General features: G+C 40.9%; 1 protein-coding gene across 7 annotated transcripts in view; it reads left to right on the top strand.

Annotated features, from left to right (window-relative positions):
* Window positions 1-26188, top strand: part of enox2 (ecto-NOX disulfide-thiol exchanger 2) — a 185929-nt gene that overhangs the window by 140178 nt on the left and 19563 nt on the right. For all 7 annotated transcript variants that reach the window (XR_003270064.1, XM_026146421.1, XM_026146438.1 and 4 more), the window contains 6 exons: window positions 2360-2515; window positions 11324-11530; window positions 15788-16021; window positions 17322-17534; window positions 20825-20931; window positions 24910-25024. Coding sequence is in view for 6 of the 7 variants with exons in the window: in XM_026146421.1 (XP_026002206.1) it covers window positions 2360-2515; window positions 11324-11530; window positions 15788-16021; window positions 17322-17534; window positions 20825-20931; window positions 24910-25024 (1032 nt within the window). In the remaining variant the exon portion in view is untranslated. The remainder of the gene's footprint in view (window positions 1-2359; window positions 2516-11323; window positions 11531-15787; window positions 16022-17321; window positions 17535-20824; window positions 20932-24909; window positions 25025-26188) is intronic.

The following is a 26188-nucleotide window of genomic DNA, read 5'->3' as shown; positions in this document are numbered from 1 at the left end:
TTTTTTTTAATGAGCAACAGCAAACAGCTCGTTTGAAGTGCAACTGTATTGCCAGCAGGTGCCAGCAGTAGCATTATAGTCCAATAGTGATACAGAACGGTAACCTAGGAAGTGTTTCCTTAATAAACCTGCTCAGCTTTTTACTTTAATTGTTGTTATACTAGCTTAACCTTGTAACTCTTCAGGAGCCTGCATAGAATAGTAAAATTGAAACAGAAGTATTTTCTGCGTGGGATCTTGTGTTGAGCTCTTTAACTAGTTGCTTAAAGCCATTCTTTTCCACCGTAACCGCATCAGTCCCCGCTGTTTGTTCTTTTTGTTATTTGGATTGCTACTAGCGAGTGCTCCAGCAACTGCCTGTTGAGTCACCAGCTGCTCGTATCTCCTCCTCACATGCCTCAATAGGCTGGTTGTAGTCAATGCTGTGTTTTTGCCTTAAGTGGTGGAACGGGTTTATTTCCATCTTTACCAGGAAGAGTTTCCTTATATATTTTGTAAAATATGGGGCTTAGTTGGAGGTCTGACCTCTTGTAGCCACCTCACTTGCATATTATTGAAGCAGCTCCTTTTTTTTTTTTTTTTTTTAGGCCTTAAATTGTCATCAGAGGCTGGCACACTGCTCTCAGACATGGTTTTTTTTTTTTAAATACTGCTATCATTGTGGACAGCATGGCACAGCCCTATGAGGCATCTGATGAATCTGATAGTCCCCAAATTAAGTCTGCATCATGACTACTACCCCAGCTATAAAGGACTGTCTTCAGCAGCAAGAAGAACAAAGTGACCTCCAGCAAATGGTTTAAAGATGACGAAGACATTTTGGGTTTTCATCAAAAATCAGAAGCAGTTAAGACGATAACTCAACAGCTTTTAACACCTGCTGCCTTTAGAACAAGCCTATTATATAAGTCAGAAGCAAATATTTTGATTGCCTTGCCATGTCATAAAATAGTAGTTGTCATAGAAGTAGTACATAGTAATTAACCTGTAATTAAAAGGAAACGACTGGCACATTACACATTCATGTGGTTAACAATAGACTGATTTTAAAAGCACAACATGCTACCAGATTGTCACTTTAACTTTGTTTGCAAGAAAGATAAACAATAGTGTTTAAGGAGTAGATGAAAGATGCCTGCAGGATGTTACACGTCAGATGAACTGTATTGCTTTGTCGGTGTTTGATTTTAGTAGAAGCAGATTAATCAGCAGAAACAGTAACTGTTACATCATCTTTTGAAGAGCCTTACTTTGACATGTCTGTGACATGATCACAGTTCTGAAAAATCTGTCACTGAAAATTAATTAGTCGAGTTTTAATACTTTCTTTAGTAATTTCATGGTTCATTGTATATTTTACACAGTTTGGTTATTAAATGTCGTTTAATTTCTTTTTAATTTGTTGGATATCGAACACTGTGGGGATCCACACTCCTCCTGTCTGCTCTGCTGAACCCTCCCACTGTGCTGACTGATAGGACCGCATCTGCATATCTACAAATAAACTAAGGAAAAACATTAAATTTTCCCAGAAATTAGTTTGCTGTAAGATGTCTCAGATTCATTATTTTGCTGGTTAATTTATGTATTTCCTGATTCCGCTGGTGACCAACATGTCTGGCAATCAGTAAATGTCACCGTCTGTAAAACAGTTTTAACTAGTGTCACTTTTTTTAAACATACAGTATCTCGAGCATCACATTTTGCATATAACCTTTTGTGACAGATTTGCGAGCAGCGCTCTTGCATGTGCATGCACAAATGCAAAAGCTTCACTCACCCCGCGGCATAATTGTAAACTCCAGATCCTCTGCAGATGATGTTGACACATTGGACGATGTGGTGAGGAGCATCATTTCCATTTTATAAAGTTCCATATTGAGACTAGTATGCACAAAAAAGTGCAGTGTTTGCCTTTGTTTCAGTATGAGAGTAGATGTGTCCATGTTTCCCAGCCCCAGTGTGAATCAGCATTGTAAATAAAGCTGCTCTGATATGTAGACCCACTTGCATTATCTGTAAGTTCATCATTCAAACAACAGGGGTGACAGAGAAAGAATGACTCAGTAAAAACTTCTTGAAATATGCATGTGGTTTGCAAGATTATTTATTCATGCATGGCTGTGTATTCCATTATGTGTAGGCTGCTTGTGTGTCACTGTTGTTGACAGAGAATCACTCAGGGAATAAGTACGCAATGTGAATGCAACTTAAAAGATTTAGTATGGGCTGAGGTGATATCTGACCAAAGGTTGGTTATTCAGTGCAACTCTGTTTATTGTTACTGTGTAGGTGTTACCTTTTCCCTTTGGAAGGAAACTACTGTTTGAGCTCATTCATATTTCTCTCCTGCCTCCAGATTTTGACCCTAGCCTTGGTATGATGGCTGGAATTACCCCCATGAACCCAATGATGCCCGGCCTCGGTATGGTACCTGCAGCTCTCTCCCAAGACGTACCAGTTGTCAAGGAGATCATCCACTGCAAAAGCTGCACCTTGTTCCCCCCCAACCCCAGTAAGTCATAGTATTATGCTAATCCTACACCGGCTCTTTTCTTCTAATACAGCTAAAAAGACCACATTTCTTTGGCAGACATCGGCTTGTGTTAGAGCTTGAGATGCAGCACCTTAATTAAAAATACCTCAAAGAAGGGTCAGGTTTTGAAATGCATTATTTTTTAATTTGGTTTAATTAATAATCTTGTTAATAATTTCCCAGTGTCCTGGACAGCATCTTCAGCTAAATTGATCGGAACATTAGTTCAGATTGAGCATAGATGGCTACAAAGTTGAGACCAAACAGCTGATCTCATCAGCTGGTTTCAATTCCAGCTGACATCAGCTGACCACTGATCATGTTGGTAAAATCTTAAGTAAGCCCTTTTATTTACATTGCTTTAGCCTGCTGACAGTTGTCGTGCAAGCCACTTTGCAACCCACATCAAGCTCCAGTCTGTTCTGTTTGTGATTCTACTTTCGTGCTTCAATGTCCTTATGCTTTCGATCCATGTGCAGAACTGTAGGGAAGTCCCACAACATCTACGCCAAAATTATTTTTTCACTTTACTGCAGATGCAAAAGAAATGAAAAAAAGAAAAAAGAAAAAAATTGAGTTGTTTCTTGAAGATTTGATCATATTTATCAGTTTAGGTGATTTATTGCTTTGCAGGATTTCTACCCATACGGTTTTGTTAAAATGTTGCTTAGACTTAGTATTACACTGTCATAAACAATGTCAGTACAAGAGAAGATACACCTGTTCACTTTAAGCTGCATTTACATTCTGACAAACACAGTGGAAATTCTCAGGGCAAAAATCTCACTTTGTATAATCTGATGGTATGTGTGTTTCCCAGAGTGGCGTTTATATTTATCTCACCGCCACCTTCCAATTATTCTGAGTTAGGAACCAAAATAGTGGGGGGGTACTTTGATTGATCCCACCTCTGCTTTACGGATTTCCTGCTGCATAAAGCTCTCTGCCTGGGGACTTTTTTCAAACAAGTGCTACATGTCATCTTCAAGGTGAACTGAAAGAAAAGCTCCTTACCACATTAGCATTCACTAGTTTACAATCCTTTTGCAAAACAAAACACACTCCTGAATTTTATTAGGCAAATATTGTTTTTCACGGCGCACATAAAGCTGTTTTAAGATATTCTTGTGCATCTGCTGTATGCATTTTGGCTCAGTATATGTGACAAAATAGAGCAGAGAGAAAAGCAGATTAAAAGTTTAACTTCACCTTGGATCATATTTCGAGCTAGTTGTCAGGAGCAAGTAGAGAAATGAACCAGGTACTTTGTTCAGGGGCACCTACAAACCCTGAGGCTAAATGAGGGATCAGCTTGTCAAGAAATTACCCAACAACTTTATAGCCTGTCACAGTCACTCACAGTCACAAGCGCGAGTGAAAACTTTTTGTGGAAAATGATCTCTTCCCAAAACCTTTTCAATCCTTGGTGGCACATGGACATGAGGCTTAATTGGTAACCTTTTTCATCCTCCTTGTTACTTTCTACTTCCCTGCCTTTCTACTCTGCTCCACTTACTCTTCTCTCGCTTTTTTGCTCCCCAGCTCTACTTATGATCTTTTTGCGTGTCACTTATTCCAGTGTCACAAAAAAGCAGTCCATCTATAAGCCAGGTATTTTAAAATAGGCAGACAATTGAGAAGCTGTCTAGCTTGATTCTTCTCATGAAAGCTAAGTAGCTCTGTAGGAGGTCTACAGGAATGGCTAATGCCCAGTGACAATTGGCGCCTTATCAAATGGGTTGATTTTGTGTTTCTGTGGCTCTGAGAGTTCTGGTGTCGATCTCAGGTGTATCTGTCAGGGTCGCATTTTCCAGCTAAGGGAACTGACTAAAACCAGTTCAGGTATTTGGCAAGGTTGTGGTATGTCGCCAGTTTATTTACAATATCTCATCTACAGTTTGACTCATTCTATTTCCATCCCGAAAACTGTTAATTGAGAAATAATATTAAAAATATGTTGCTGAGCCTTAAGGTAATGACTATCAGGCCAAACCCCAAAGGAGTTTTGCACTTAACAGACCATTACAGGACCTTTGAAGGTGTCTTGAGGAATTGGACAACACATCTTTATGGAGCGAGGCAAGGCCAGCATATCTAACAGACTGCAAACGTAACGCTGTTCTTTGTCTTGTTTCTTCTTTGGGAGGTTTTGCTATGTAAATTACCCTTCTACCAGATGTGGTGTGAACATCTGGCGATCACTATAATGTAAAAGATGGATGATAAGTCAAACCTGGTCTCTTCCTGCTGTTGTTCTGTGGTCTTAAGTGTAATGCTCACATTTCTTGTAGGAGCTTTAAGGCATGGGCAGTGATCACCTTTACACAGTAAACTGCAGTGGACTCTGTTCTGACACATCTTACACTTACACTACTTCTGCTTTTGTGTATGTGATTGGACCACACGGGCCAGCCATCACTCCACATCACTCGTTGTCCTTCATTTGATAACCTTTCTGAAGCTACTAACTTCGACCTGTCATTTTGGAGTTGCTCTGAGCAGTCGTCTAGCCATCGCAATTTGGCCTTTTGTCAGAGTTGCCTGAACTCTTACACATACCCATTTTCTCCTGTCTCCAACACAAACTTGAAATCCTGTCTGTTTGCTTGCTGCTTATTACATTCCAAGCCTGAAAGGTATCATTGTTACAGGATCAGTGTTATTAATTTCACGTCTTTATATGTGGTGTCATTGACGATTATCTCACCTCGACTGAAAAATTCAGTCAGCTAAAGGACAGGGCTGGGCGTGGCATGTGGGGATATATCTGGAGACCTCTGAAGCTAAAAAGAGAGTCTGACGTGCAGAAAACGGTAGAAAACCGCTTTATTTAAGTCAATACTGTCAGATAGTTAAATGCACAGTTGCACCGGATACTGTATCAGCTTTTATTTAACAGGCAAGAAAGTTTACCCAGTCTTTCATATCAAAAAGTGGTGTTTTATTTTTGAGAATAGGATCTTGTCAGCATCTGTCTCGCTAAGGCTGTGTTGTCTTCCCAGTATGACAGAACTGACGGGTGAGTGAGAGGAGAACATTTTGATAGCACTGAATCATTATTTCATACTGCATGCTGTCAAAAGTGCTTTGAGATGCAAAATAGTGGTGGCCGGGACAAATCGTTGGGAGATGAAGTTATTTGAAGTCTTTGTCATGTGTTTACCCAGAGAACATATAATACAGTTGGATTATACTTCACCATTGAGCCAGTATAAAGCTTGCTGTTAATGGAATGTGCATGAATCACTGTTACAGTAACTAAGGACTGCTGCTTGGAACCAGAGCCATATTAATGTTGCTCACGGTTTGAACTGTAACAGCGAAGCAAACACTGGCATTAGCTGCATTGAGGCGTTAAGCAAATATCACAGGAAAGTACTCGCATCTTGGCAACAAGGTTGCATATGGTGTCCATCACAAGTAGTCATTACCCTCTAGCTGCACACACTCAACCTGACACCGCATGCAGCATCCTCGCTCACTGACCTTTTAGCTGAGCAACAACAACCCTTTCAGCCCTCCCCCAGCTCTTGTGCGTTCTCGCTCTTCTGTCTTCTCAGTGTGCATAACCTTACAATCAGCGTACATCCTCATCAAGCCCTTCTTCTCAATGCGTCCCCCCTCTTGACTTCAGTCAAACCCTCTCAATTCAGCATTGATCACTGGTTCACCTTCTCTACTGCCTCTTTTGCCTGGTCGACTATATAATGCTTCGGTGGTATTGTAAATGGTTTGCAAAGGCTTTGCTCCCAGTATTTGGACCTATGGACCCACTTCAAAGCTTGATAACTGTTTTTCTTATCCAACCCTCTGAGGATGTTGTTAGAGAAGAGTTTGTATAGCTATCTTTAAAGAGATTTTAGTATTCTTGCAGTGTGTACCAGTTCGACATATGAACACATACAGTATAAAATATTTAGGAAGGATGCTCAGAAATGTTTGGTTGGTTTGTTTGGTTTTTTTTTCCCAGTTTCTTGGCTCATTATTGATTTTGATGCATTTCGCGCAAGCGTTGCGCGCCATAAGCAGGGCCCCATTGTACATGCCAGTGCTTCATGTGTTTGCAACAACCAGTTATTCAGACAGTAGTAAGCAAACCGATTAAACCAAACAAAAGCAAACAGACACTGATGTGCAGATCGCAGTGTGTGCAGTTGTGAGACAGTTGTGCCATTTTTCACCGTAATTCTTCGTGCACATGGCTTAGTTTACCCCTGACAAGAATCAGCTAAACATAGGTACTTGAATGTGTGTAGATTGTAGTTTGTCTTTTGTGGTGGGGCGTGGTCTGCGGGGCCGTGCGGATGCACTTGCACAGCATCCGCAATCACGTCCGCCGTGTTAAAACACGGGACTCAGGGGTTGGTGGAGTGTTTTGTGGTGCGGTTAATGTGCGGCTGGCAGCCTGTGAGCTGCAGCCGCAGCAAATAAAGACGGCTCAAAATGACGATCTGCGGTCCCGCCGTGCCTTATTCACACCACAGTCTTGTAAACTGTTGGCCTTTGAGGGACAAAGCTTCCTCTCTGTGGCATCTTCTCAGACCATGAAAGGGTGTCTGGTCAGTCGAGCTGATGGATTACAATAACCTGTGACAGTGTAGCAAACCACTGGGTGGTCATATGAAGAGCAGGCCATTGGGACAGGGCTGAACTAAAAATTAGCCAGTCTGTTTGCTTTACAGCCACATTCATGAAACTGTATGTGCAGAATAATTTGGTCTAATACAAGAGAAAATCACAGGGTAATTTTTGAGCCACTGGTTTGTCCTTTATTATATTATTAGTACTTTCTAACCTGCTAAAATTCTGTTTTGTCTCTTCCATTTAGCCGTCTGCTCAATTTTCTGTTTCTCCTGCTTTCCTTTGTGTGCACTGTCGAAAACACAGAATGTTTTTTAGTCATTTGTGTTGTATGATTTCCCAAATGATTTCCACAAAAGATCCTGCAAAAGCTGCTCCATCCATCCTCTTCCTATGCTTCCTTAGCCTCAGGTTCACTGGCTCATTATATTTGCATAAAATGCAATCACATGCACTGTTCATAAATGCTTTGATATCCTCTGATATCGTGTATTTACTGTAATCTGGAAGTCACAAATAGCTCATCTAGAGAGTTGTTTCTAATTCGTTTGCATAAAATGTTCGATTGTGATAAACAGTGCGATTCAGTAGCACAGCAGGCAGCCGAGGGGATTGCAAAATGATTTCACTCCTGCTAAGTTTTAAAAGATACACAGAAATTCACAGATTTAGGCCAAAAAAAACCCCCAAGACTTTCCATTGTATTCTTTTTAGATAACTTACAGCATGTCACATTAGGTTATTTCTGCACTGCACCTGTTCTCCCTTCTCTGTCCTCCTTGCTCCATCGGCCGCTCGTGGACCGAAAAGGTCAGTTAATTTGGAAGTCTTTGTTGCATCTGCCAACAAAGCGTTTCTGTGCTATCGCAGCTTTTTCTGCTCTGCCTTTACTTTTTCTGTCCATCTCAACTGAAAAACTAGTCTAATCCGCCAACTCTAGAGGTCAAGGAATGAAACAGACGATGTTTGCTTTAACGGTCGCATTTAAAGAAAAGGAGAGGCAGAGGGAGGGATGGGTTGTTGGAGCCTGTGTGTAAAGGTAGAAGAGATACAGGGGGAAAAATTAAAAGAAAGAGATGGTGCTGGCTCCGGCTCAGAGACATAAAGTTTGTTTGCAGCTCTTAACAGTGCTGCATGCAAGTACAAGGAGTTCTGACAGCAGGGGATTATGAGCTGATAAAGCTTTTTAGCCAAAAGAAAACTCTGACTTTGGATCGTTATGTTTTCACAACTAAACTTCCTTCCCCTAACTTTTTTCTTTGTGTGTTACATGATGCTGTAGTATATTGTTGTGCTTATAATAACTAAATAATGTAACAGTTAGCAATATATTGTTTATTATTGCCAAACCAAGGCTTGGCTTTAAACGGTGTCCAAGTGCATAGCCGGTTGGCTTTTTATTAGATATTATGAACCAGTTGTTTCACCTTTGTTCCTTATGATCATGCTGTGCATCTGCTAGGTCAGTCAGTAATTACTTGTTGTTAATAGTAAGCAATGAAATTTTACATGATTACATGTTCAGTATGCTTTGTTTAGTATAGACTTTCTAAGGTAGTAGTATCTCGCGAATAGTCAGGCTCCCCAAATAGCATGTGGTTAATTATTTAAAATAAATATGGTAAGATGTTAACTTTTACAAAACCTCCAAGTGTTAATAGTCTCCAAGTAGCTCAGAATTAAAGCTTCCTACTGTCTGGTATAAAGTTGCCTCCCCAGAACCAAGTAATAATAAAATCCTTTATAGTGCACAACTTCTGCAGTTAACAAGTTCTATTTGTAACACCGTAAACACATTAAAATGATACAGGGTTTATTCCAGTTAAACAAGAAGTCATTACACGTAGAACGATCCCATTTCATACTCGTCCACTTCAGAGATTTTCTGAAAAGCAGTTGAAAGAGGCTGCAATTGTTCAAGGCTACGAAACAATCATTGTTTTCAGCCGACGGAGCTTTTTGTTGTGCAGGATTATCTATGTGCACAGCCAATCCAGATGTTTAATGCCCACTGAGTTCCTGTTATCAGTTCTCGTGAGTCTCATAGGAATGATCTTTAACAGGCTAATCTCCCTACAAACCTGCCTGCAGAGATTAGTAGGCAGTTATCATTCACTGTAATCAGCGATTGAACAGAAAACAACACAGAGCATTGAGAAAACCTCAGGTAAATATGTTAACCTTGAAACTTAACCCAAAAAGTCATTTTGGTGTCTAAACGTAACCAAATAACATGTTTAAATGTTTGAGGCTGCAGAACGAAGAATGCCTGTTCTTGTGGTACAGCACAAAGTCAGAGCATATATAGAACAACATATATAAGAACATAACTTATTAATGACGACTTTCTTCCTTATTGTTAAGTAGGAGGCTATTGATCGAGAATAAGGCATTAGTGTTTCATAGTAGCTAATAATGATCCTAAACTGTTACCGAAACCGAAACTGCATCAGGAGTCCACTACCAGTCTAGTTTGTTGTTGAGCATGAGATGAGCCACCCTGCTGAGAACACAGCAGCTCGTGCCGTCCTCTCCGTCATTCTTTTATCAAATCCTGTGCTGCATTGAATCCAGAGCTTTCATTAAAGTTTGAGTTCTTGCTTTACAAGCATCAGTGGAAGACTGTTTGGTTGTTGAATGACAAAACAAAATATAAAGAAACATGAACCATGTGTAACGTGAATCTGAAATTGTATTCACCAGTGCATATATGAGAATAATGAGAATATGAGGGGAGTTTTTTTCTGACTGCACTCTAGATGTGTGCACTTGTGTCAACAGATGAATCCTTTAAAGACTGATCCAGAAGGCAGAATAGGAAACTCAGGGTGCTGCTAGACTCTTTCTTAACAGCTGTTACTAGGAAAAAATACTTTTTTGTTTTTCGTTTCATGCCACTACTGAAATCTACTACTAAAAACCCCTATATCCTGACCAATCTTCCTCCTATATCTCAGGTATCCAACCAGGTTCAGCCCCATTGCAGAGATTTCCTAGTAGACGTCTAGAAATACAGCATCCTCTGCACTACACTGATTAGCTGGTTCACTTCTCGTAGACCACGCTAATCATATTCATCATGGATGAGAAGCCGTAGCTATTGGAGATTAAATCAGTCAACATTCATCTGTGATGAATAAGTGATTTCTGCAGTGCGAGGGACCCTTCACATTAAAAGATCTGTCACTTTGGGGCCAACAGAATTTCATTTTCATGGATGGGAGGGTTTGATTTTTCAGTTTCTCTTACAAAAAAACTCTTGCTTAAAGAGGTCATTATTCATTAATGATATGATTAAGCTTCATAATTTTTTTAGGTCATGAGTGCTCTATTCTAGAATGACTTCACTGAAAATGCACAGCATCACCCTGAGAATTTGGTTTTTGCTTGTATTATATACAGATGCCATCTTGCTCTTTTAATGTTGCTGTGATCTGGCCCTCATTATTCTCAGTCTGAATGTAGAGGCTTTTTCTAAAATGGATTTTTCATTAATGCCCTGCTATTACGCTGCATTTGCTTTTGTCAGTCTTGCTTATTTGGTGATGGGATCCTTTATTATGCTATAATTATTTATTAAAATTTTGCATTTCTCATAGCACCAATGGTCTTCTCTTCTCTTTATTTTAATGGATATTTTTATTGTACATGATAATCCAGGTTTTATTTTTATGGTTGGCTGCAGTTCTGCTTTATTTTCATCTATAGTTTTGACTTGTCTCCATGTTTAATACACAGATGTCTTAAAAAAGACAAAATAAACACCTATTCGATTAAAAGCTGAACAAAATGTTATTATTACAAAGTGATGAAAGGTTTTTTAATCATTTTCCCTCATTTTTCAGGCAGTGCTGTTGATAATAGTTCTGTTTGTTACTTTGTTTTTGTTTTGTTTTTTTCTTGCAATGAATTTTAAAGAAAACCACTTTTCTCTGGCAAAGTCCAATCAATGGTTACCGCTGCTTGTATTGTTTTCATCTTCACAAGGAGCAAAATTCATGCTCAAAATAAAGTGTTTTACCCGAATTGTTCTCGGGTTGCCTGTGTTTAAGTTCACACAGCAGTGATTGAGAAACATTGCAGAGGACTTTTTTGAACTGCAAACATTAAGAAATGCTGTCGACTAATTAGAGTTGTTAGTTTTTCCAGCCTCGTATTTATATTTCAACTTGATGATGTCTTACACATGGCTGTTCTTTGTCACAGACCTGCCCCCTCCGGCAACCAGAGACCGCCCTCCGGGATGTAAGACTGTGTTTGTCGGTGGTCTGCCAGAAAATGCCACAGAGCAGCTCATCATGGAGGTCTTTGGACAGTGTGGCGATATCACAGCCATACGCAAAAGCAAGAAGAACTTTTGCCATATCAGATTTGCGGAGGAGCCAACTGTGGACAAGGCGCTCTTCCTGTCAGGTAAGAGGTCGCAAATCTAAAGCCTTAATTTTATTTATTGTTTAAGGCCTTACTGATGAAACGCAGTGGTGTGAATTTCTGTAGTTCAAGTACCACTTAAAGAATCACAAAGTGAGCTTGTGGATGTCCTGCTGCCATCCGTGTTTTCATTGAGCACTTCAGTGCTTTGTTAAAATGCCTACCAAAAACAAACAAAACAACTGTCAGAAAATATCAAGACCTTTGCTAAAACAACTCGCTGTGTAAACCTTGCTGGTACCATGTTTGACCCTCTTTCTGATATGAGAACTGCCTTATTATGCTGGAGACATTCATAAGAGAGTCTGCTCCATGTTAACATAGCATGACGATAACGTAATAGCATCACACAGTTGCTGCAGATTTTTTTCAGTTGCACCACAACCCGAAGGTGCTTTCCTGGATTGCGATGGGGTGACTGTGGAGGCCTTTTTAGTACAGTGATCTAATTTCCATGTTAAGGACACCAGTTTGTGATGGTTTGAGCTTTGTGACGTGGCATGTTACCTTACTCAAAGTAGCCATCAGAAGATGGGTACAGTGTGGTTATAAAGGGATGGACATGGTCAGCAGCAGCACTCAGGCTGCGGTGTTGAAACAATGGATTGCCAGAAAACATCCCTCCAACTAGTGCTGGGCGATATGACGATATGTATCGTGTGGACGAGAGAAAAGTGTCTTCTATCGTTTCTAACCCAAATTTTATAAATTATTACATAAAATATATAGTTAACCCTTTACAACCGGTCGGAGCAGGCAAACTCCGTTTTACCTAACTATTTTTAAATCCCTGTAGAACTGGAACCACGTAAGGTAGCGAAAAAAAAATTTTTTTTTGCATGTGAAACCGGAGTCGTACTTACATCTAATGCCATCAGCTTGCCCTAGGTCACGATTTCCTTCCACATATAGCTTTGCAAACATTGCATAAGAAGCACTTGCAGCAACAAAAGCATAATATTCCAGAAACACGCTTTGCTGATGTTCATAACACTTCCTACGTTGGCATATACGTCAGCACGAACTATCGCACATCCGCCATTACCTGCCCGAAACCGGAAGTGACGTCATTTCCGCGAAAGGGCCTTATAAGCCTATGTTGGTGTTTTTAAAAGTCATGTTTGATTTTATGCTTTTCTGTATCGTTTCTGGGATGCTTAGAAATTATAATTATAATATTTATTTTCATTTTTCCTGTAGTATATAAAAATTAGTGTATCTCAGAAATAAAACTATGAAGACACTCAAAATAAATTTCTCGTGGTTGGAAACTATTTTGTGCAACTTTTTTGTATTTACAGTTTTGAGGGATAAGCCTCTTAAATTTTTCTTACTAGAAATAAATGTAAAAACAAAAAAACAAAAACGATTTTAAATTTTTTGTAGTTTATTGCACTACAAATTTTTGCAATTTATATAGTTACTATGGACTTAATGCGTACATATTTTTAATATTTGGGCTATAACAGTTGTATTGATGTATGGAAACTTGAAATGCTCCCACAAATGGCACTACAGCATGTAAAAACATAAAGATAAGCTCTGGCGGACTTGGTTCTATGGTAGGTCTTAAAGGGTTAAGTAGCCTGTGGCAAATATATTAGTGTTGTTTTCTCACTATACATGCTCTTAACTTTATGCAAGAGAAGATAAAGTATAAAAAAAAATGATAATTTTTGCAAAGAAATTCCGTCTTGTGGTTTGCGACCTGGTGCTGCTGTACGTGCACCCGGATTTGCGACATACTTTACGGTAACTCACAACAAAGACTGCACCCTCGGCACTTGCTGTTTACAGACTGCGTACTTTCTAGATGACCACAGGTTAGGTGGTATATCGTGATATATATCGTTATCGTGATATAAAATAATTCATATCGTGATAAATATTTTTTCCATATCGCCCAGCACTACCTCACACCACTACAACACCGCCAGTCTGATACAAGGCAGGATAGATGATGTTTACACCAAATTCTGACCCTACTGTTGCCGCAGTAATCGAGAGTCACCAGTCCAGGCAGAGTTTTTTTCCAGTCCTCCATTGTCCAATTGTGGTGAGTCTGTGTGAATTTTAGCTTTATATTGCTGTTCTTAGCTGACAGGAGTGGCACCTGCTGCAGTCTTCTGCTGCTGTAGCCCATCTGCTTCAAGGCTCAGTGTGTTGTGCGTTTAGAGATGCTCTTCTACGTACTTTGTTTATATCAAGTGGTTAAATATTCAAAATCCCACAAACAAAGACCTTTTGGATATTTTTTTCTTTCTCTGTAAAATCTAGAGATGGTGGTACAGGGAAATCCCAGTAGATCAGTGCATTTGTAATTCACCTTCAGCACCCAAGGTTAAACTTTGTGGCTATACCACAAAGAAGAGCATTCAATTATTAAAAATGTTTTCGTATTTCTTTATTAGACTGAGCACCATCAGAAATCAAAAACTGGCTAGTCTCTATTAAGTCACTTAAGGAAAGAGATCTACGCGGAGTTTTCTACTACAGGTGCCAAAAAAATCCATTTACCATGAAGGCAAAAAACCTCTACTAACCATGTATCATTGGCTTATAGGCTCCTATATTACCACAGTAGCTTCTGGACTACAGACATCTTAAATCTCTCAGAGCAAACACATTGTCCTGTGTTCCTGCTCCCCCCAAACTCTTAACCCAATTCAGGAATATTCTCTGCGTTATTGTGTGTCCATGCAGGTAGGTAGGCAGGTGTGTGTATGTCTGAGTGTGGGTTTGAATGAGAGACCCGTCGATTTCGTCCACATATACTCTTACAGTGAGATGTGGGAGTGGGGGTCCATATATTAAAGTGTTGACAGAGCTGTGTAGTTCCCCCATAAATAATACCACACACACACACTGTGCAAACACTACCTAGAAATGACACCCACTCAAGCAGCCCACACCAAGATCTCCTCATATGAAATATTGGAGCAGTAGTAGACTGGGAGCCTGAAGCAGAGGGAGCAGACAGTCGAGACCCTGAAATCGCGCTCATTTCTTTTCCTGCTTTTTTTTTTTGTTTGTTGTTGTTGGCATCCAACACTGTTTCACCCTCTTTTTATTTTTCCTTTGATGAGAGTGTGTTGTGTCTGTCAGTAAATCACTCTGCACATCATTACTTTGCTCAGTTGGAAAACACACTCTTACACGTGTGACCGAAAACACACGTTGGATGCACTTTGATCATTTCGAAGCAATTAAATCACAAAATGGACCAGATTTCACTTCAGTCCACAACCAGCCATTAGTGGAAATTGAGTAAGGAGGGGAGAGTGGGGATAAGTGGGAACTAGTGTGGAGAAGAGTGGGGGTAATGAGGGATATTGTGGTGTTTCAGTGCCACTAGAGAAGTAATTGGCCTCTCTAAGTCTCCCTTGTGTATTCCCAAAAGGATGCAGGCCTTCTGTACTCCACAAACCCTACAGCTAATATATCTTCTCAAACCAAGAGATCTAACAAGAAAAAGAGAGTAATGATGAGGGCATGCTGGAGGTGAATCAACTCGTAGATCCCAATAAAAAGTGTCTTCACTGGATTTTGTTGGATCTAAATACACATTGTTGAAAGTAATGGAAAGTGTTTTACTGTTGGCTCAGAGGAAATCCCCAGTGGCACCGACTACACATACCTTTTTAGAGTGTCACTCCTTTCAAATGTATTGCTTTTCAGTTCAGTCAAGTGTAACTTAAATCATTTTTCTCAGTTTTTCGAGCAGTGTAGAAGGTGTAAGACTAATGGAGAGTACCAAAGACAAATGAGCACGGTTTAATAAGAAACTGATGTAAACAGGACGTACGAATTTGACAGATGTCCGGGATTAGAAGCATTCATGCCTTGCATTGCTTTGCTGCAGCAGTCTACGTGCCACAGGAGGCTGCGTAACTGTTACTCTGTGACGAGTGATGTCACATGTTACCCTCTACTTTTTTCCCTTCGTGTTCTGAACTGTGAAGTAACAAATGAAACCAGAGGCTTTGTGAGACAGGAAGAATGTAGCAGTGGTTTGGACTAAATTCTGAAATCGTTAGGCTAACATGTAACACCTGTGATCACGCTGTTACTAAGCAGATTGCACATCACATTATAAAAACTGTGTGCACAAAGTTGTTCACTTGTACTGGTACGTTTACCATTGCTCCTTCTGCTCCTCCACATTAGTTTCTCTTAAGCGCCTCCTACTTCGTTCGACCATTATTTCTCTTTTATTTACAATTTCCGTTTCCTTCCTAGGTTATCGTATCCGTTTGGGTTCAAGCACAGACAAAAAAGACACTGGACGCCTCCACGTCGACTTCGCACAGGCCAGAGACGACCTCTATGAGTGGGAATGTCGCCAGCGCATGTTAGCCAGAGAGGAGCGTCACAGACGCAAGATGGAAGAAGATCGCCTCCGGCCACCATCCCCTCCTCCCATCGTCCACTACTCTGAGCACGAGTGCGGTCAGCTGGGAGACAAGATCAAAGGTAGACATGGATGCTGGCAATCTGTGAAGCATGTACAATGAAAAGCATGCAGGATATGACAACACAAACATAAGAAACACAGATTGGCAGAAGAGAAGAACCTGTCGCATGTGTGGAAGAAAATCATTTGCTTCTGTCACATTGTTATTGAGAGAATACAAAAATAGGCCTCATGGTACTGTCTTTATTCATGCAATCCAAAAACTGACAAGGTAGATAATAAGTCATGACAGTGGTTGAGTACTGCGAGTGTGTGTGCTTGCAGGGATTTCCCAGAGCAGGACATTACAGGAACAGCCATAAACTGCAGCCGGTAAATCTGAGAAAGTAATTCTGATGTTCTAACAAATTTGCTTTCAAAAGACGAAGCGGCTGTTAAACACAGTATATCAGTTTACTCTCCCCTCAGCAAATGCTTCTCTCTTATCTCGTCCTCTCTCTTCTACTCTCCTCCCTGCTCATCCTCTCTATTTTTTTCTTCTCAGCTCTTTCTCCCGTTCTCGGCTTTCTGTCGAGTTTCTGGCTGAATAAACTTGTTTCACTAATGAGCAGTGACACTTCCAGGTCTCAGTCACAGTTGCCTAATAACAAAATGGCTGTGACTTTGTGCCTCTCAACCATCTGCGTGAGTCTTTTTCAGCTCTCCCTTCCCCAGCCTTTGGTGCGAAGAACTCCAGCACTGTGCCGTTCTAGCCAAGGATTTGTTTCTGATCACTTTGGGCTGCTGTTGTGAAAACTTTTATCCCAACTATTGCTTCAGATTTAGGTTTTCTTTCCAAAGGGGAAAGAGGATTTAGCCGTTTCTCCCAGGCAGTTGTATAACTCAGATCCTGCTTTTAATGACAAGACACCTATAGAGGAGGTTTTCACCAAGATCCCTATAAATGGGTGCTTGTCTCTGCCCTTAGCTGTTGTTGAAGTCCACAAAGTTGTTTGTTTCCAAATATATAACTGTGTGTCATAATTTGTTTTTCTTTCATCCAGAGGCACTTGCTTTTAATGTTTCCTTGCTCTTATTAACCCTGCTTTTATTTTGTATATGGTCAGTACAGGAGAACATGTTTTTAATATTACAATGTTCCTGCGTTTCACAGTTTATTATATGAAACATTTATTAGTGACCAGAAAGCAGAGCATATTTTCAGCCTTATGGGATTATAGGTGAGAAGTCTCTGCTTTATCATCATGCTTGGTGTTTGGTGCACTCCTCTCCTACTCCTCTCCTTTCGTGAGACTGTACAGGGTACAGCACGTTTTTTCTTTTCCGTGTCAATCGTAACTCTTACTCTTTCTTGCCCAGATGACGGCAAATTTCATGAAGCGGTTCGTGTGCTCCTGACCTGGCTTGAACGAGGCGAAGTTAACCGCAGAAACGCCAACAACTTCTACTCCATGATCCAGTCCTCCAACAGCCACATCCGCCGGCTGATGAGCGAGAAGAGTCAGCATGAAAAAGAGATGGAAGAAGCCAAAGACAAGTTCAAGACTGCTCTGGCTGGTATACTGGCTCAATGTGAGTTACTACAGTCTGTCTCTCACAAACACACACTTGCATATTTCAATATTTACACTGTATATACTGTAAGTAAGCTCCTTATTGTGCAATGCAGGAAGAGGATATGATGGCATGAGTCAAATCCTTTTTGGTTCAGTGTAAGTTTTAGGATAGCACACCCACATTGAATGTAAATAGTTTGTAAGCTAGGCAAAGGCACCAAGAATCCAAATCAAGCCTGCATTCTGGAGAACTGTAATCCACTAAAAAGTAAGTATGACATTGTTCACAGTCTCTCACATGATGCACAGACCGTGTGCTTGCACACAAATGTAACTACTGACCGGCACACTGCGGATTTAAAGGTTAGGCTTAATAGTGTCATAGCTGCCCTCTTGTCTTGTACTAAATTGTTGTTGGGACCATGGCTTAAAGGTAGGTTTAATTTCTTTCCTAAGAATGAAAATGGTCTGTATTTATATAGCTCTTTATTAGTCCCGAAGGACCCCAAAGCGCTTTACACGATCATTCACCCATCCACACACACATCCACACACTGGTGATGGCAGCTACACTGTAGCCACAGCCGCCCTGGGGCGCACTGACAGAGGTGAGGCTGCCGGACACTGGCGCCACCGGGCCCTCTGACCACCACCAGTAGGCAACGGGTGAAGCGTCTCGCCCAAGGACACGACGACCGAGACTGTCCAAGCCGGGGCTCGAACCGGCAACCTTCCGATTACAAGGCGAACTCCCAACTCTTGAGCCACGATCGCCACGAAATGTTCCCTGTAAGGCTCCTGCTCCCTTTTTGTTGCATCTATAATACAAAATATTTCTTTAAAAAGTCAGAGGAATGAAAGGTTCATATTGTTGTTGGAAGAAAACACAGGAGTGGAATGTTAAGGTTGCAGGATGGACGTAGTAACATACTTTCTGCAAGAATACACTGGAGAGCAAGCATGTACAGGGAATGCTTTGCACACTGATGTTGATAAAAAGCCAAAGGCATAATAAAATGGAGAAACCCACCTTTGGCAGCTTCAGCTCTTCGGCTGCTGATTTACACTAAAGTCTGCAACACTTTGTCACCACATGCATGTTAAATACAACGTAACGTCATTAGAGACGGTCGCTAGTTTCGCTGTTTCATTTTTATTAGATAAACAATGCACATGGAAAACACAGATGGTGGGTATATAGTTCTTTGTATAAACCAGAAAGAGAGGCAGGCCTGTTTGTTGTTGTTGTTGTTGTTGTTGTTATTGTTGTTTTGTATTGGCCATTCTCAATTATTTCAGCCAAACATAAATTCTTAGCTTTTTCCTGATACTGTAACTCAGCCTGTGGGGGAGGCTTTATTTGTCATAACAGTTAAAGTCTGTCTGCTTTACTACTTGCCGTCCACAAATTGTAGTTTGTGAAGCTATATGTCACCTTACAGGATGTCTCTTATCCCAAATTTAACAAAAACATGTTCACTTAATCTTTAGTGGTATCTATTGTTGCATACAGTCACATTGCATATGCCCAGGTTTTGAGATACTGGCTTCTGCTGCTACCTCACCAGAAACTCCAGATAATTGACAGTGAAGAGGTTGTATTTGACCGACTTTCTGCCGTGTCGAAGACGAGTAGTATACAAAATGTATAAATATTTCCATATATGCTCACAGGCCTGAAAGCCTGTCTGAACATGTGCCTCTCTTCTTTCCCCTGACCATCGATTGGATCCATCAAATTACAGGGTGCTGGGAAGATGATATTGATCCTTGAACTGTGCTATCTCTCACCACTCTGCAAACACACACACACCAACGCACACTTAACTGGAGGTCTTATTGGCTCCCCCTCTGCGTGAGTTAGGGCTTCTGAGATACACAGACCACCCATGACCACCTGCATGACAACAGACAGGTAGCTGGTGGTGGAAAAATCACTCAGTTGATGTACTGCACATAAGACAAAATCTGACACAGAATATATTTAGACCCAGAGCAGCTGTCCCCAACCACATCGCTTCCAGAGTAAATGGAGACCCTAAAGTTAAAGGTTCTGGCTTATTGCCTCGTGCTAATTAGGCACGATGTCCAGACTCGAGTCTCTACCCTTTAAACGACTTTGTAGTTACAGTCGTGTAAAAGGTTTTAGCAGCGGCATGGAGCTTATGGCATTTGCACAGGAAAAATAAATCAGGAACACTCTTACTTGAACAACTTGTTGTCCTTGGGCAAGGTTCTTGAGAGCCCACGTCTGCAGTGGAGCTGCATTGTGGTCAACGGTAGCATACTGAGAGTCGGCCTTGGTTATTTTTGGCAGCTGGCAGTTGCTGAGCAAAATGTCCCTCATTAAACAATAAGTCTGCAGCCATGCTCGCAGCTCTGAGACACTGTACTCCTTCCTTTCTTCAAGTCACATGTGAGGTACTATAATTTGTCTTTTTTAACTAGTATTAACTTCAGCATCCAAGATGTAATTATGACTGGAAAGCTGACATTTTTGGGGAAACCTGTGATATTCCCACCTGGCATTTAAAAGCACCTGAACTGACAGGAAAAAAGAAGATATGAGTAACTCTTCAGTCAGTGTCAAGATTGAATTCGGTATGTTCAAATTTGTTAGACATGGTGGTGTATTTGGCTAATCGTAAGCCACTCGGTTTAATTATACCATACCTGTTAAATGCAGATTACCCATTAATTTGCTTGCTTGTAGTAAGAAGCTGAGTGAAGTAGCTTCCCAAATATGTGCCTGGAAATATTTCAAGATAGCTACAGAACTACAAGATGTTCCTTCAGAAAATTTCAGGGGAGTTTATCCTCTGGGGTTCATGAATAACTGCCAAGTTTAGTGATCCAGTGGTTATGTTTGTGTCAGCTTGAACTAAAATAATCAATTTGTGCTATAGAGCCGTGTTGGTAATTAAAGTCAAGAGTAGACATGTGCTAAAGAGCAACTGCTCTGCAGAAACCAGTTTGTCTCATATAATTCAAGCACGCTCTGCGGAAATTGTATAATTTCTTGAACTTTTGCTTGTGGGAACTATCTGATCACTCTCCCATAGGATGATGCACTGGCATCAGCTGGTAAGTAGAACACACGCATGCATATACCACTGAACGAACACACACACTCTCTCACACACACACACACACACACACACACACACACAGTTCTTTACATCCCTAGTTGACTCCGCTTTTTCACTCCTCTGCTCCTTCCCAACTGTCCTCTCTCTCTTTCTCTCTTTCTCCCTCTCTCTCTCTGTCTTTGGGTGGTCACTGGTCCTTCCCTGCATCCTGCCACAGTTGAACAGATTGTGTCTGTATTCCAAGCTGCTTCCAAACAAAAGGCATGGGACCATTTCTCCAAAGCTCAGCGCAAGAATCTGGACATGTGGCGCAAACAAGCAGAGGTTGGTACATTTTGATTTAACTGTGTCAATCACATCATTTATGGAAAAAATTAGTCATTATCCCACTTTGTTTTACGCCTTCTCAATGTAAAGCTCTTTAAAATGTTGTTTGATACCAAAGAGGTGATGGTAATAATAAAGAAATAATAGGAAAGGGCAGAGCCCTTGTAATAGTAAGTACTTTGACTGAAGCAAGGCTGCAGAGCAGGTGCCTTCTCAATCGAGTCATTGCGAGATCCAGGCACAGACTGAGGCCCAGACCTCTGCCCTTTCCTCCTCCACTCCTTCCTCCAGCCTTGCCTCCCCCATGAAGAGATACAAGGTGCTTGGTGAGTCTGTTTCTTCCACCCCTAAGTGTGTTCAAGAAGAAAGGTAAATCTGTACAAGCCTTCCCTGCCCTCTTCACCAATAAATTAGAAGATGTTGATTTTGGGGGGGCTTTTTTCGTTCTCTGAAGTAAATGATTGAGGGACATATATTGAGAGCTAAAAGCATATTCATTTTCAAGTCTAACAGCACTTTTGTCATCTGCTGTCTGCTTGCTATTTTCTCTCTCTGCCAAATGGAACATTAATTGACATGATGATGGGTTGTATGTAATGGAGGGTCTGGCATGTGTTGCAGTCCTGCGTCTAATGGACCATATATGAGCATATCTGATTGGTAAGTTTCTTTGAACCATAGTATGAAAAACAACCGTTTTAAGATGCAAGTTAAAGCCCAGTTAAGATGCTCATTAATAACAAAATAAGTCATAGCAGAAGCAGCAGTCAACTTGTGCAAAAAAACTTCACATTGAAGGTAGGTGGTGGTGCAAATCAGAAATGTCGGTCCAATTATCAGATGTACTGCAGAATTATGAGCATGGAAATTGTGTTTATAATGGCTCATGTTAAGGCCTCTGAGTAAGAGAAAGCAGAATGATGCATATTTAATTGCACATGCTGCCATCAGGAAAGACCCTTTTGTTTTGTTGCCATTCCTCACTCAGTCCTTAAGCAATACACTCACTGGCGAATCATACTTTTGTACATATATAAAAACATACTCTTAGATATTGAAAGTTTTCAAATCTCTTATGCTGTGAACAGTGTTTACATCAGGCCTTGGGGTTTTTTCTGTTCTTTTCCTGCCTTGCATACATTTGAGTGTACAGTATGACCCTAAATGTAAACAAAAGAGACCACGGTGGGTGGACACTGCTGCTAAATATGTCCTGATACAAGGAAACATCCCTGTTTGAAACATCCTTCGAAGTGTTTTCTCTTCAGGCTGTTTTACACTTACAATCGCTGAGAAGCGATTTAGACACTTCGTGACATTGTGTGCTTGTCTCAAAGTGAGCGATAAGTGAAGTAATTTCAACTCTAGCTGTTGGGTTAGCATAAACCCGAGTTGAGTCTTTATCTCTGGCTGTTAGGGCTCAGGGCCTGGGGGAAAGTAATCGTAACTAGCGAGGTCATATGCAACCGGTAGGCGTCTTCAAGTATAGATTATCCTAATAAATCACTCGGTGCCCTTACTCCCTGTACATTCAAACACTGTGAGGTGTTTTAGTATCTGTCAGCTCATTGCTTTGGATCAGTCTGGCACTTGAGCTTAACCTGCAGCAGGCAGAAAAAAAAACTCTTGTAAAATGTATTAAATAAATAGGGAACAATTACTCACGTTAGGTATAGAAAAAAACCAACCTCTAAGGAGGCAATGCTCCTTTATGCTTCACTGAATGCTTACAATTCCAAAAAGTGCACTTGCATTTCATGATTGCTTACAAGAAACACATCCACGCCTATATTGCTGGGTTGGTACAGTGCACTCAGCTGCGTGAGCCGGAAGCTGTTACCTTTAGTTATATATGGACGTGTAACAAGAAGTGTGAAAGGCAACTACACATTGTGTGTGAAGGTCAGAGAACCAAAACAATGGGTTTAAAAAGTCAAAAACTGCATGTGGCTGTAGAGGTGGATGCTTCGACTTTAACCATTAAAGCTGATCATTTCTTTACATTACTATCAAATAATGGTTTTATTTTGTTCTTGCCTATCTGTCTTAGAGGCTGTAGTGCTTGCAGCCGCTGTCCAGTGTATAGAGAATAGGTAAGTAAGTGTGTTTGTTTGGGGACAGTTTAACATCAGAGGCAGCCAGTATCACTCTGTGGCCTAAAGGCGAATAATAGAGGAACGGGCGGCGCTGTTGAGGAGCTGCAGCTCACAGGCAGAATCAGACAACAGCTGTCTCTCTGTTTTTATGTGGTGTGTTTGTGTACATGCAGTGGATGTGTGCTTGTGCACAGAGGGTTGTTTCTCCACATGTGCTTGTGTGTTTCGAGTAGCTGTTTGACCTGTGCCACGGGCTCAGGCTGATAACATCAGCTGACAGATGGTTTTAAATGTATTTACTCTTGGGCTGCTTGGGCGGCTTTTTTGCTCCCTCCCTTAGAAATTGTTATTTCATTGATTTTGCACTTTTTATCTACTGATGGTGTTTGTAAACACAGCACTCCCCATATGTGTCTTTATGTATTTATTTCAGTAAATACTTGTTTTCATGTTTCACTGTCTTTATTTCATTGATTGCCTAAGAGACACCCTGTTGATAATGTGTCCGTGTAGTTGTGTGTAATACATGAAGAGAATATCATGCTTTGAAAAAACTCCTTTGAAAGACACTAGAGGCTCATGCAGGCTTGTTAAGTGATGGCTTGTATGTTTTGCGTTTGTTCTAAAGCATAAATCATATATTTAATGATTTAACCCTTGTGTTGTCCTCGGGTCAAAAATGACCCCTAGGTGTATGGCAAACAAGTGTATGGGAATCCCGAGGACAACACAAATAAATGGAGGTCAAAGTTTAAATCACTTTTGATCGCTAAATGCTGTAAATGAGTGAAGTCGCAGGAGAGAGGAGTATCATGGTGAGATGATATTGATCGATGCCTTTGGCTTTAAATCGGCTGCCTCAAAGTTCAACCGTTAAGCTGCAACAAAGGTTGAGCTCTATAGATGATTGTGCAGCTGTTATATTAACAACTGCTTTTATTATATTCATTAATATGTGTTGCATACATGTGTGAATCAAGTCCTCACCCCTTTTGCAGCACAAGCTAAAATATTAGGCCTGTCAGAGCATGTAATCGTGTATCTAATGCATCGTACATCTAAATTAGCTGTGCATTATAATTCTTTCGAGATGTATATTTTACACTAAAATGCAAGCATGTTACATAAAGGTCCAGACACAGACCAAACAATGAAGATGTGGTAGGATAGTCTTAGTATTAACAGTCGACCATATGTTTATTCGTTTGTTGGTTTTGACTTTCTCTCAGCACAAACCTGGAAGGTTTTGTCTCAATTACAGCCACTCCATTTCAGTGGTATGACCTTAATCTTTAAACCATTTTGAAACCTGCTTCTGGTTACTGGTCTCCAGATGGATGTAGTCATTAGCGATTCTGTCTGTGAGGGTGAAATGAAATGGAGAAGATTGGTATTTTACAGTTACTGCTGGTGTTTCCAGATGTGCCCTCAATTAGAATAAAACATGGGCATAAAAACCAGCAGCAGGTGCAATGTGCACCGAGACACTTATCATGGTTTGTTGTTGTGAATCAGTGTGTAGTGAAATTGAGGAGCTTTGATTTCATTGACAGATGGTAGAGTTGCATTTGTATGGCTGCTTTAATGTGTACTGTTTTCTCCAAGTACAAAACGGTGAGGTCTCATTGTATATGTGCTACCATATACCCCATTTCCGAGCCATAGAAGGAACTGAGCCCTAGCTCTGATATCATCCTTTTTATCTCTCTGCAGCTGCACTCCTTTGTTCTGTACCAATATGTTAAAAGTTTTCCTTTGCAGCTCAGTTTTCCTTTAGCGTCAACTTTGAAGGAGTTTACTGATCAGCACCTGCTAAAATGTGCATCACTCGGGAGTCTTTGCAGTTTTGACCCGTCGCTCTTTTCACTGTGTTTTGCAGGAGATTAGAAACATGCACAACGAGCAGCTGATGGGCATCAGACGAGAGGAGGAGATGGAGATGTCTGATGATGATATGGAGGATGCCCCTGACAGCAAGGACTCTGAGGACTCAGGTATGCATATGCATCCACAGTTCAGCACTTCTGTCATCTTGACAGGAAGTACACTGATCACGATTTCCAAAGGATCAGCACAGAGACTGTTAAATAACTGAGGGAGACAGCTCTGTTTGACTGAAACGACAGTAATCATCCCCCAAGCACCTGACATGCCTGCATGAATAAAAAAACACATTCAGACTACATCAAGTTGCTGACAATATGCAGGCTAGCCTGAGTTAATGTTGAACATAAGTGCTGAATGTCATTCACCTCAGTCCACCCCAGTGAATGTACACATAGGAGCATGTACATGTACCAATCTGTCCACATCTGCCAGCTGCCATCTAATTTCAGATTGGGGTATCACTGAAGTGCCATAATCTTCTGTTGCTCCCTCAAAGGAGACTCTTTGTGTTTGCTGAAGCAACAAAAGTTAATGATGCTGCTAATCCCTCAAACCCCATAACAATAACCCAATAATTCTATAGTAGTCATTGGTGCAACATGCAGGGAACCACATGTGAGGCCTCTTCATCCCATGTTCTGTGCCTCTTTTCATGTCTCAGATGTGTGGTTTCTTCTTGGCTGTTAATCAGCCTGATCTCTGCCTTTTGCTAATATGACAGCATCTCTAATTAGCATGCAAATGTATGTAAATGCACTCGTCACTTCAGCCCCTTCTCTTTTGCAGCCTTGCTGTTTAGCTATCATTAATTAGCATTGCTGTCAAAGACCTGTCATTTCACTCAATGCTGCAGGATTGGCTGAGGTGGCAGGTGTTAATGTGACACTTTTTCGTATTTGTGTTAACAGGCTGAGTGTTGCACCCCACACACACACACACACACACACACACACACACACACACACACACACACACACACACACACTCACTAACCTTTAAGCAAACGGGCATGTTTACACGTCAACCATCCCGGCTAAAAACACCTGTGTTATGACTGCAGCCTCTTAAAAAGGGAATCGATGCTCCGCATCTGACTCATGCACAGAATAGAAGGCAAAAGAGCCGCTTCTGTGCATGACTGTACACCCGAAGGTGTATGCCTACGTGCACACTCGCGGATATCTGCAGGTCGATAGCTTTGCCTGTTACGTAACAGAATCTGGCCAAGCAGTTGACATCTCCTCACACCAAGCTGATGAGGCTCTCAGATC

This window comes from Astatotilapia calliptera, chromosome 2, assembly GCF_900246225.1.
Source record: "Astatotilapia calliptera chromosome 2, fAstCal1.2, whole genome shotgun sequence".
Classification (NCBI taxonomy): domain Eukaryota; kingdom Metazoa; phylum Chordata; class Actinopteri; order Cichliformes; family Cichlidae; genus Astatotilapia; species Astatotilapia calliptera.
The sequence above is the reverse complement of the archived record's forward strand: the minus strand, read 5'-3'. Positions and strand labels throughout refer to the sequence as shown.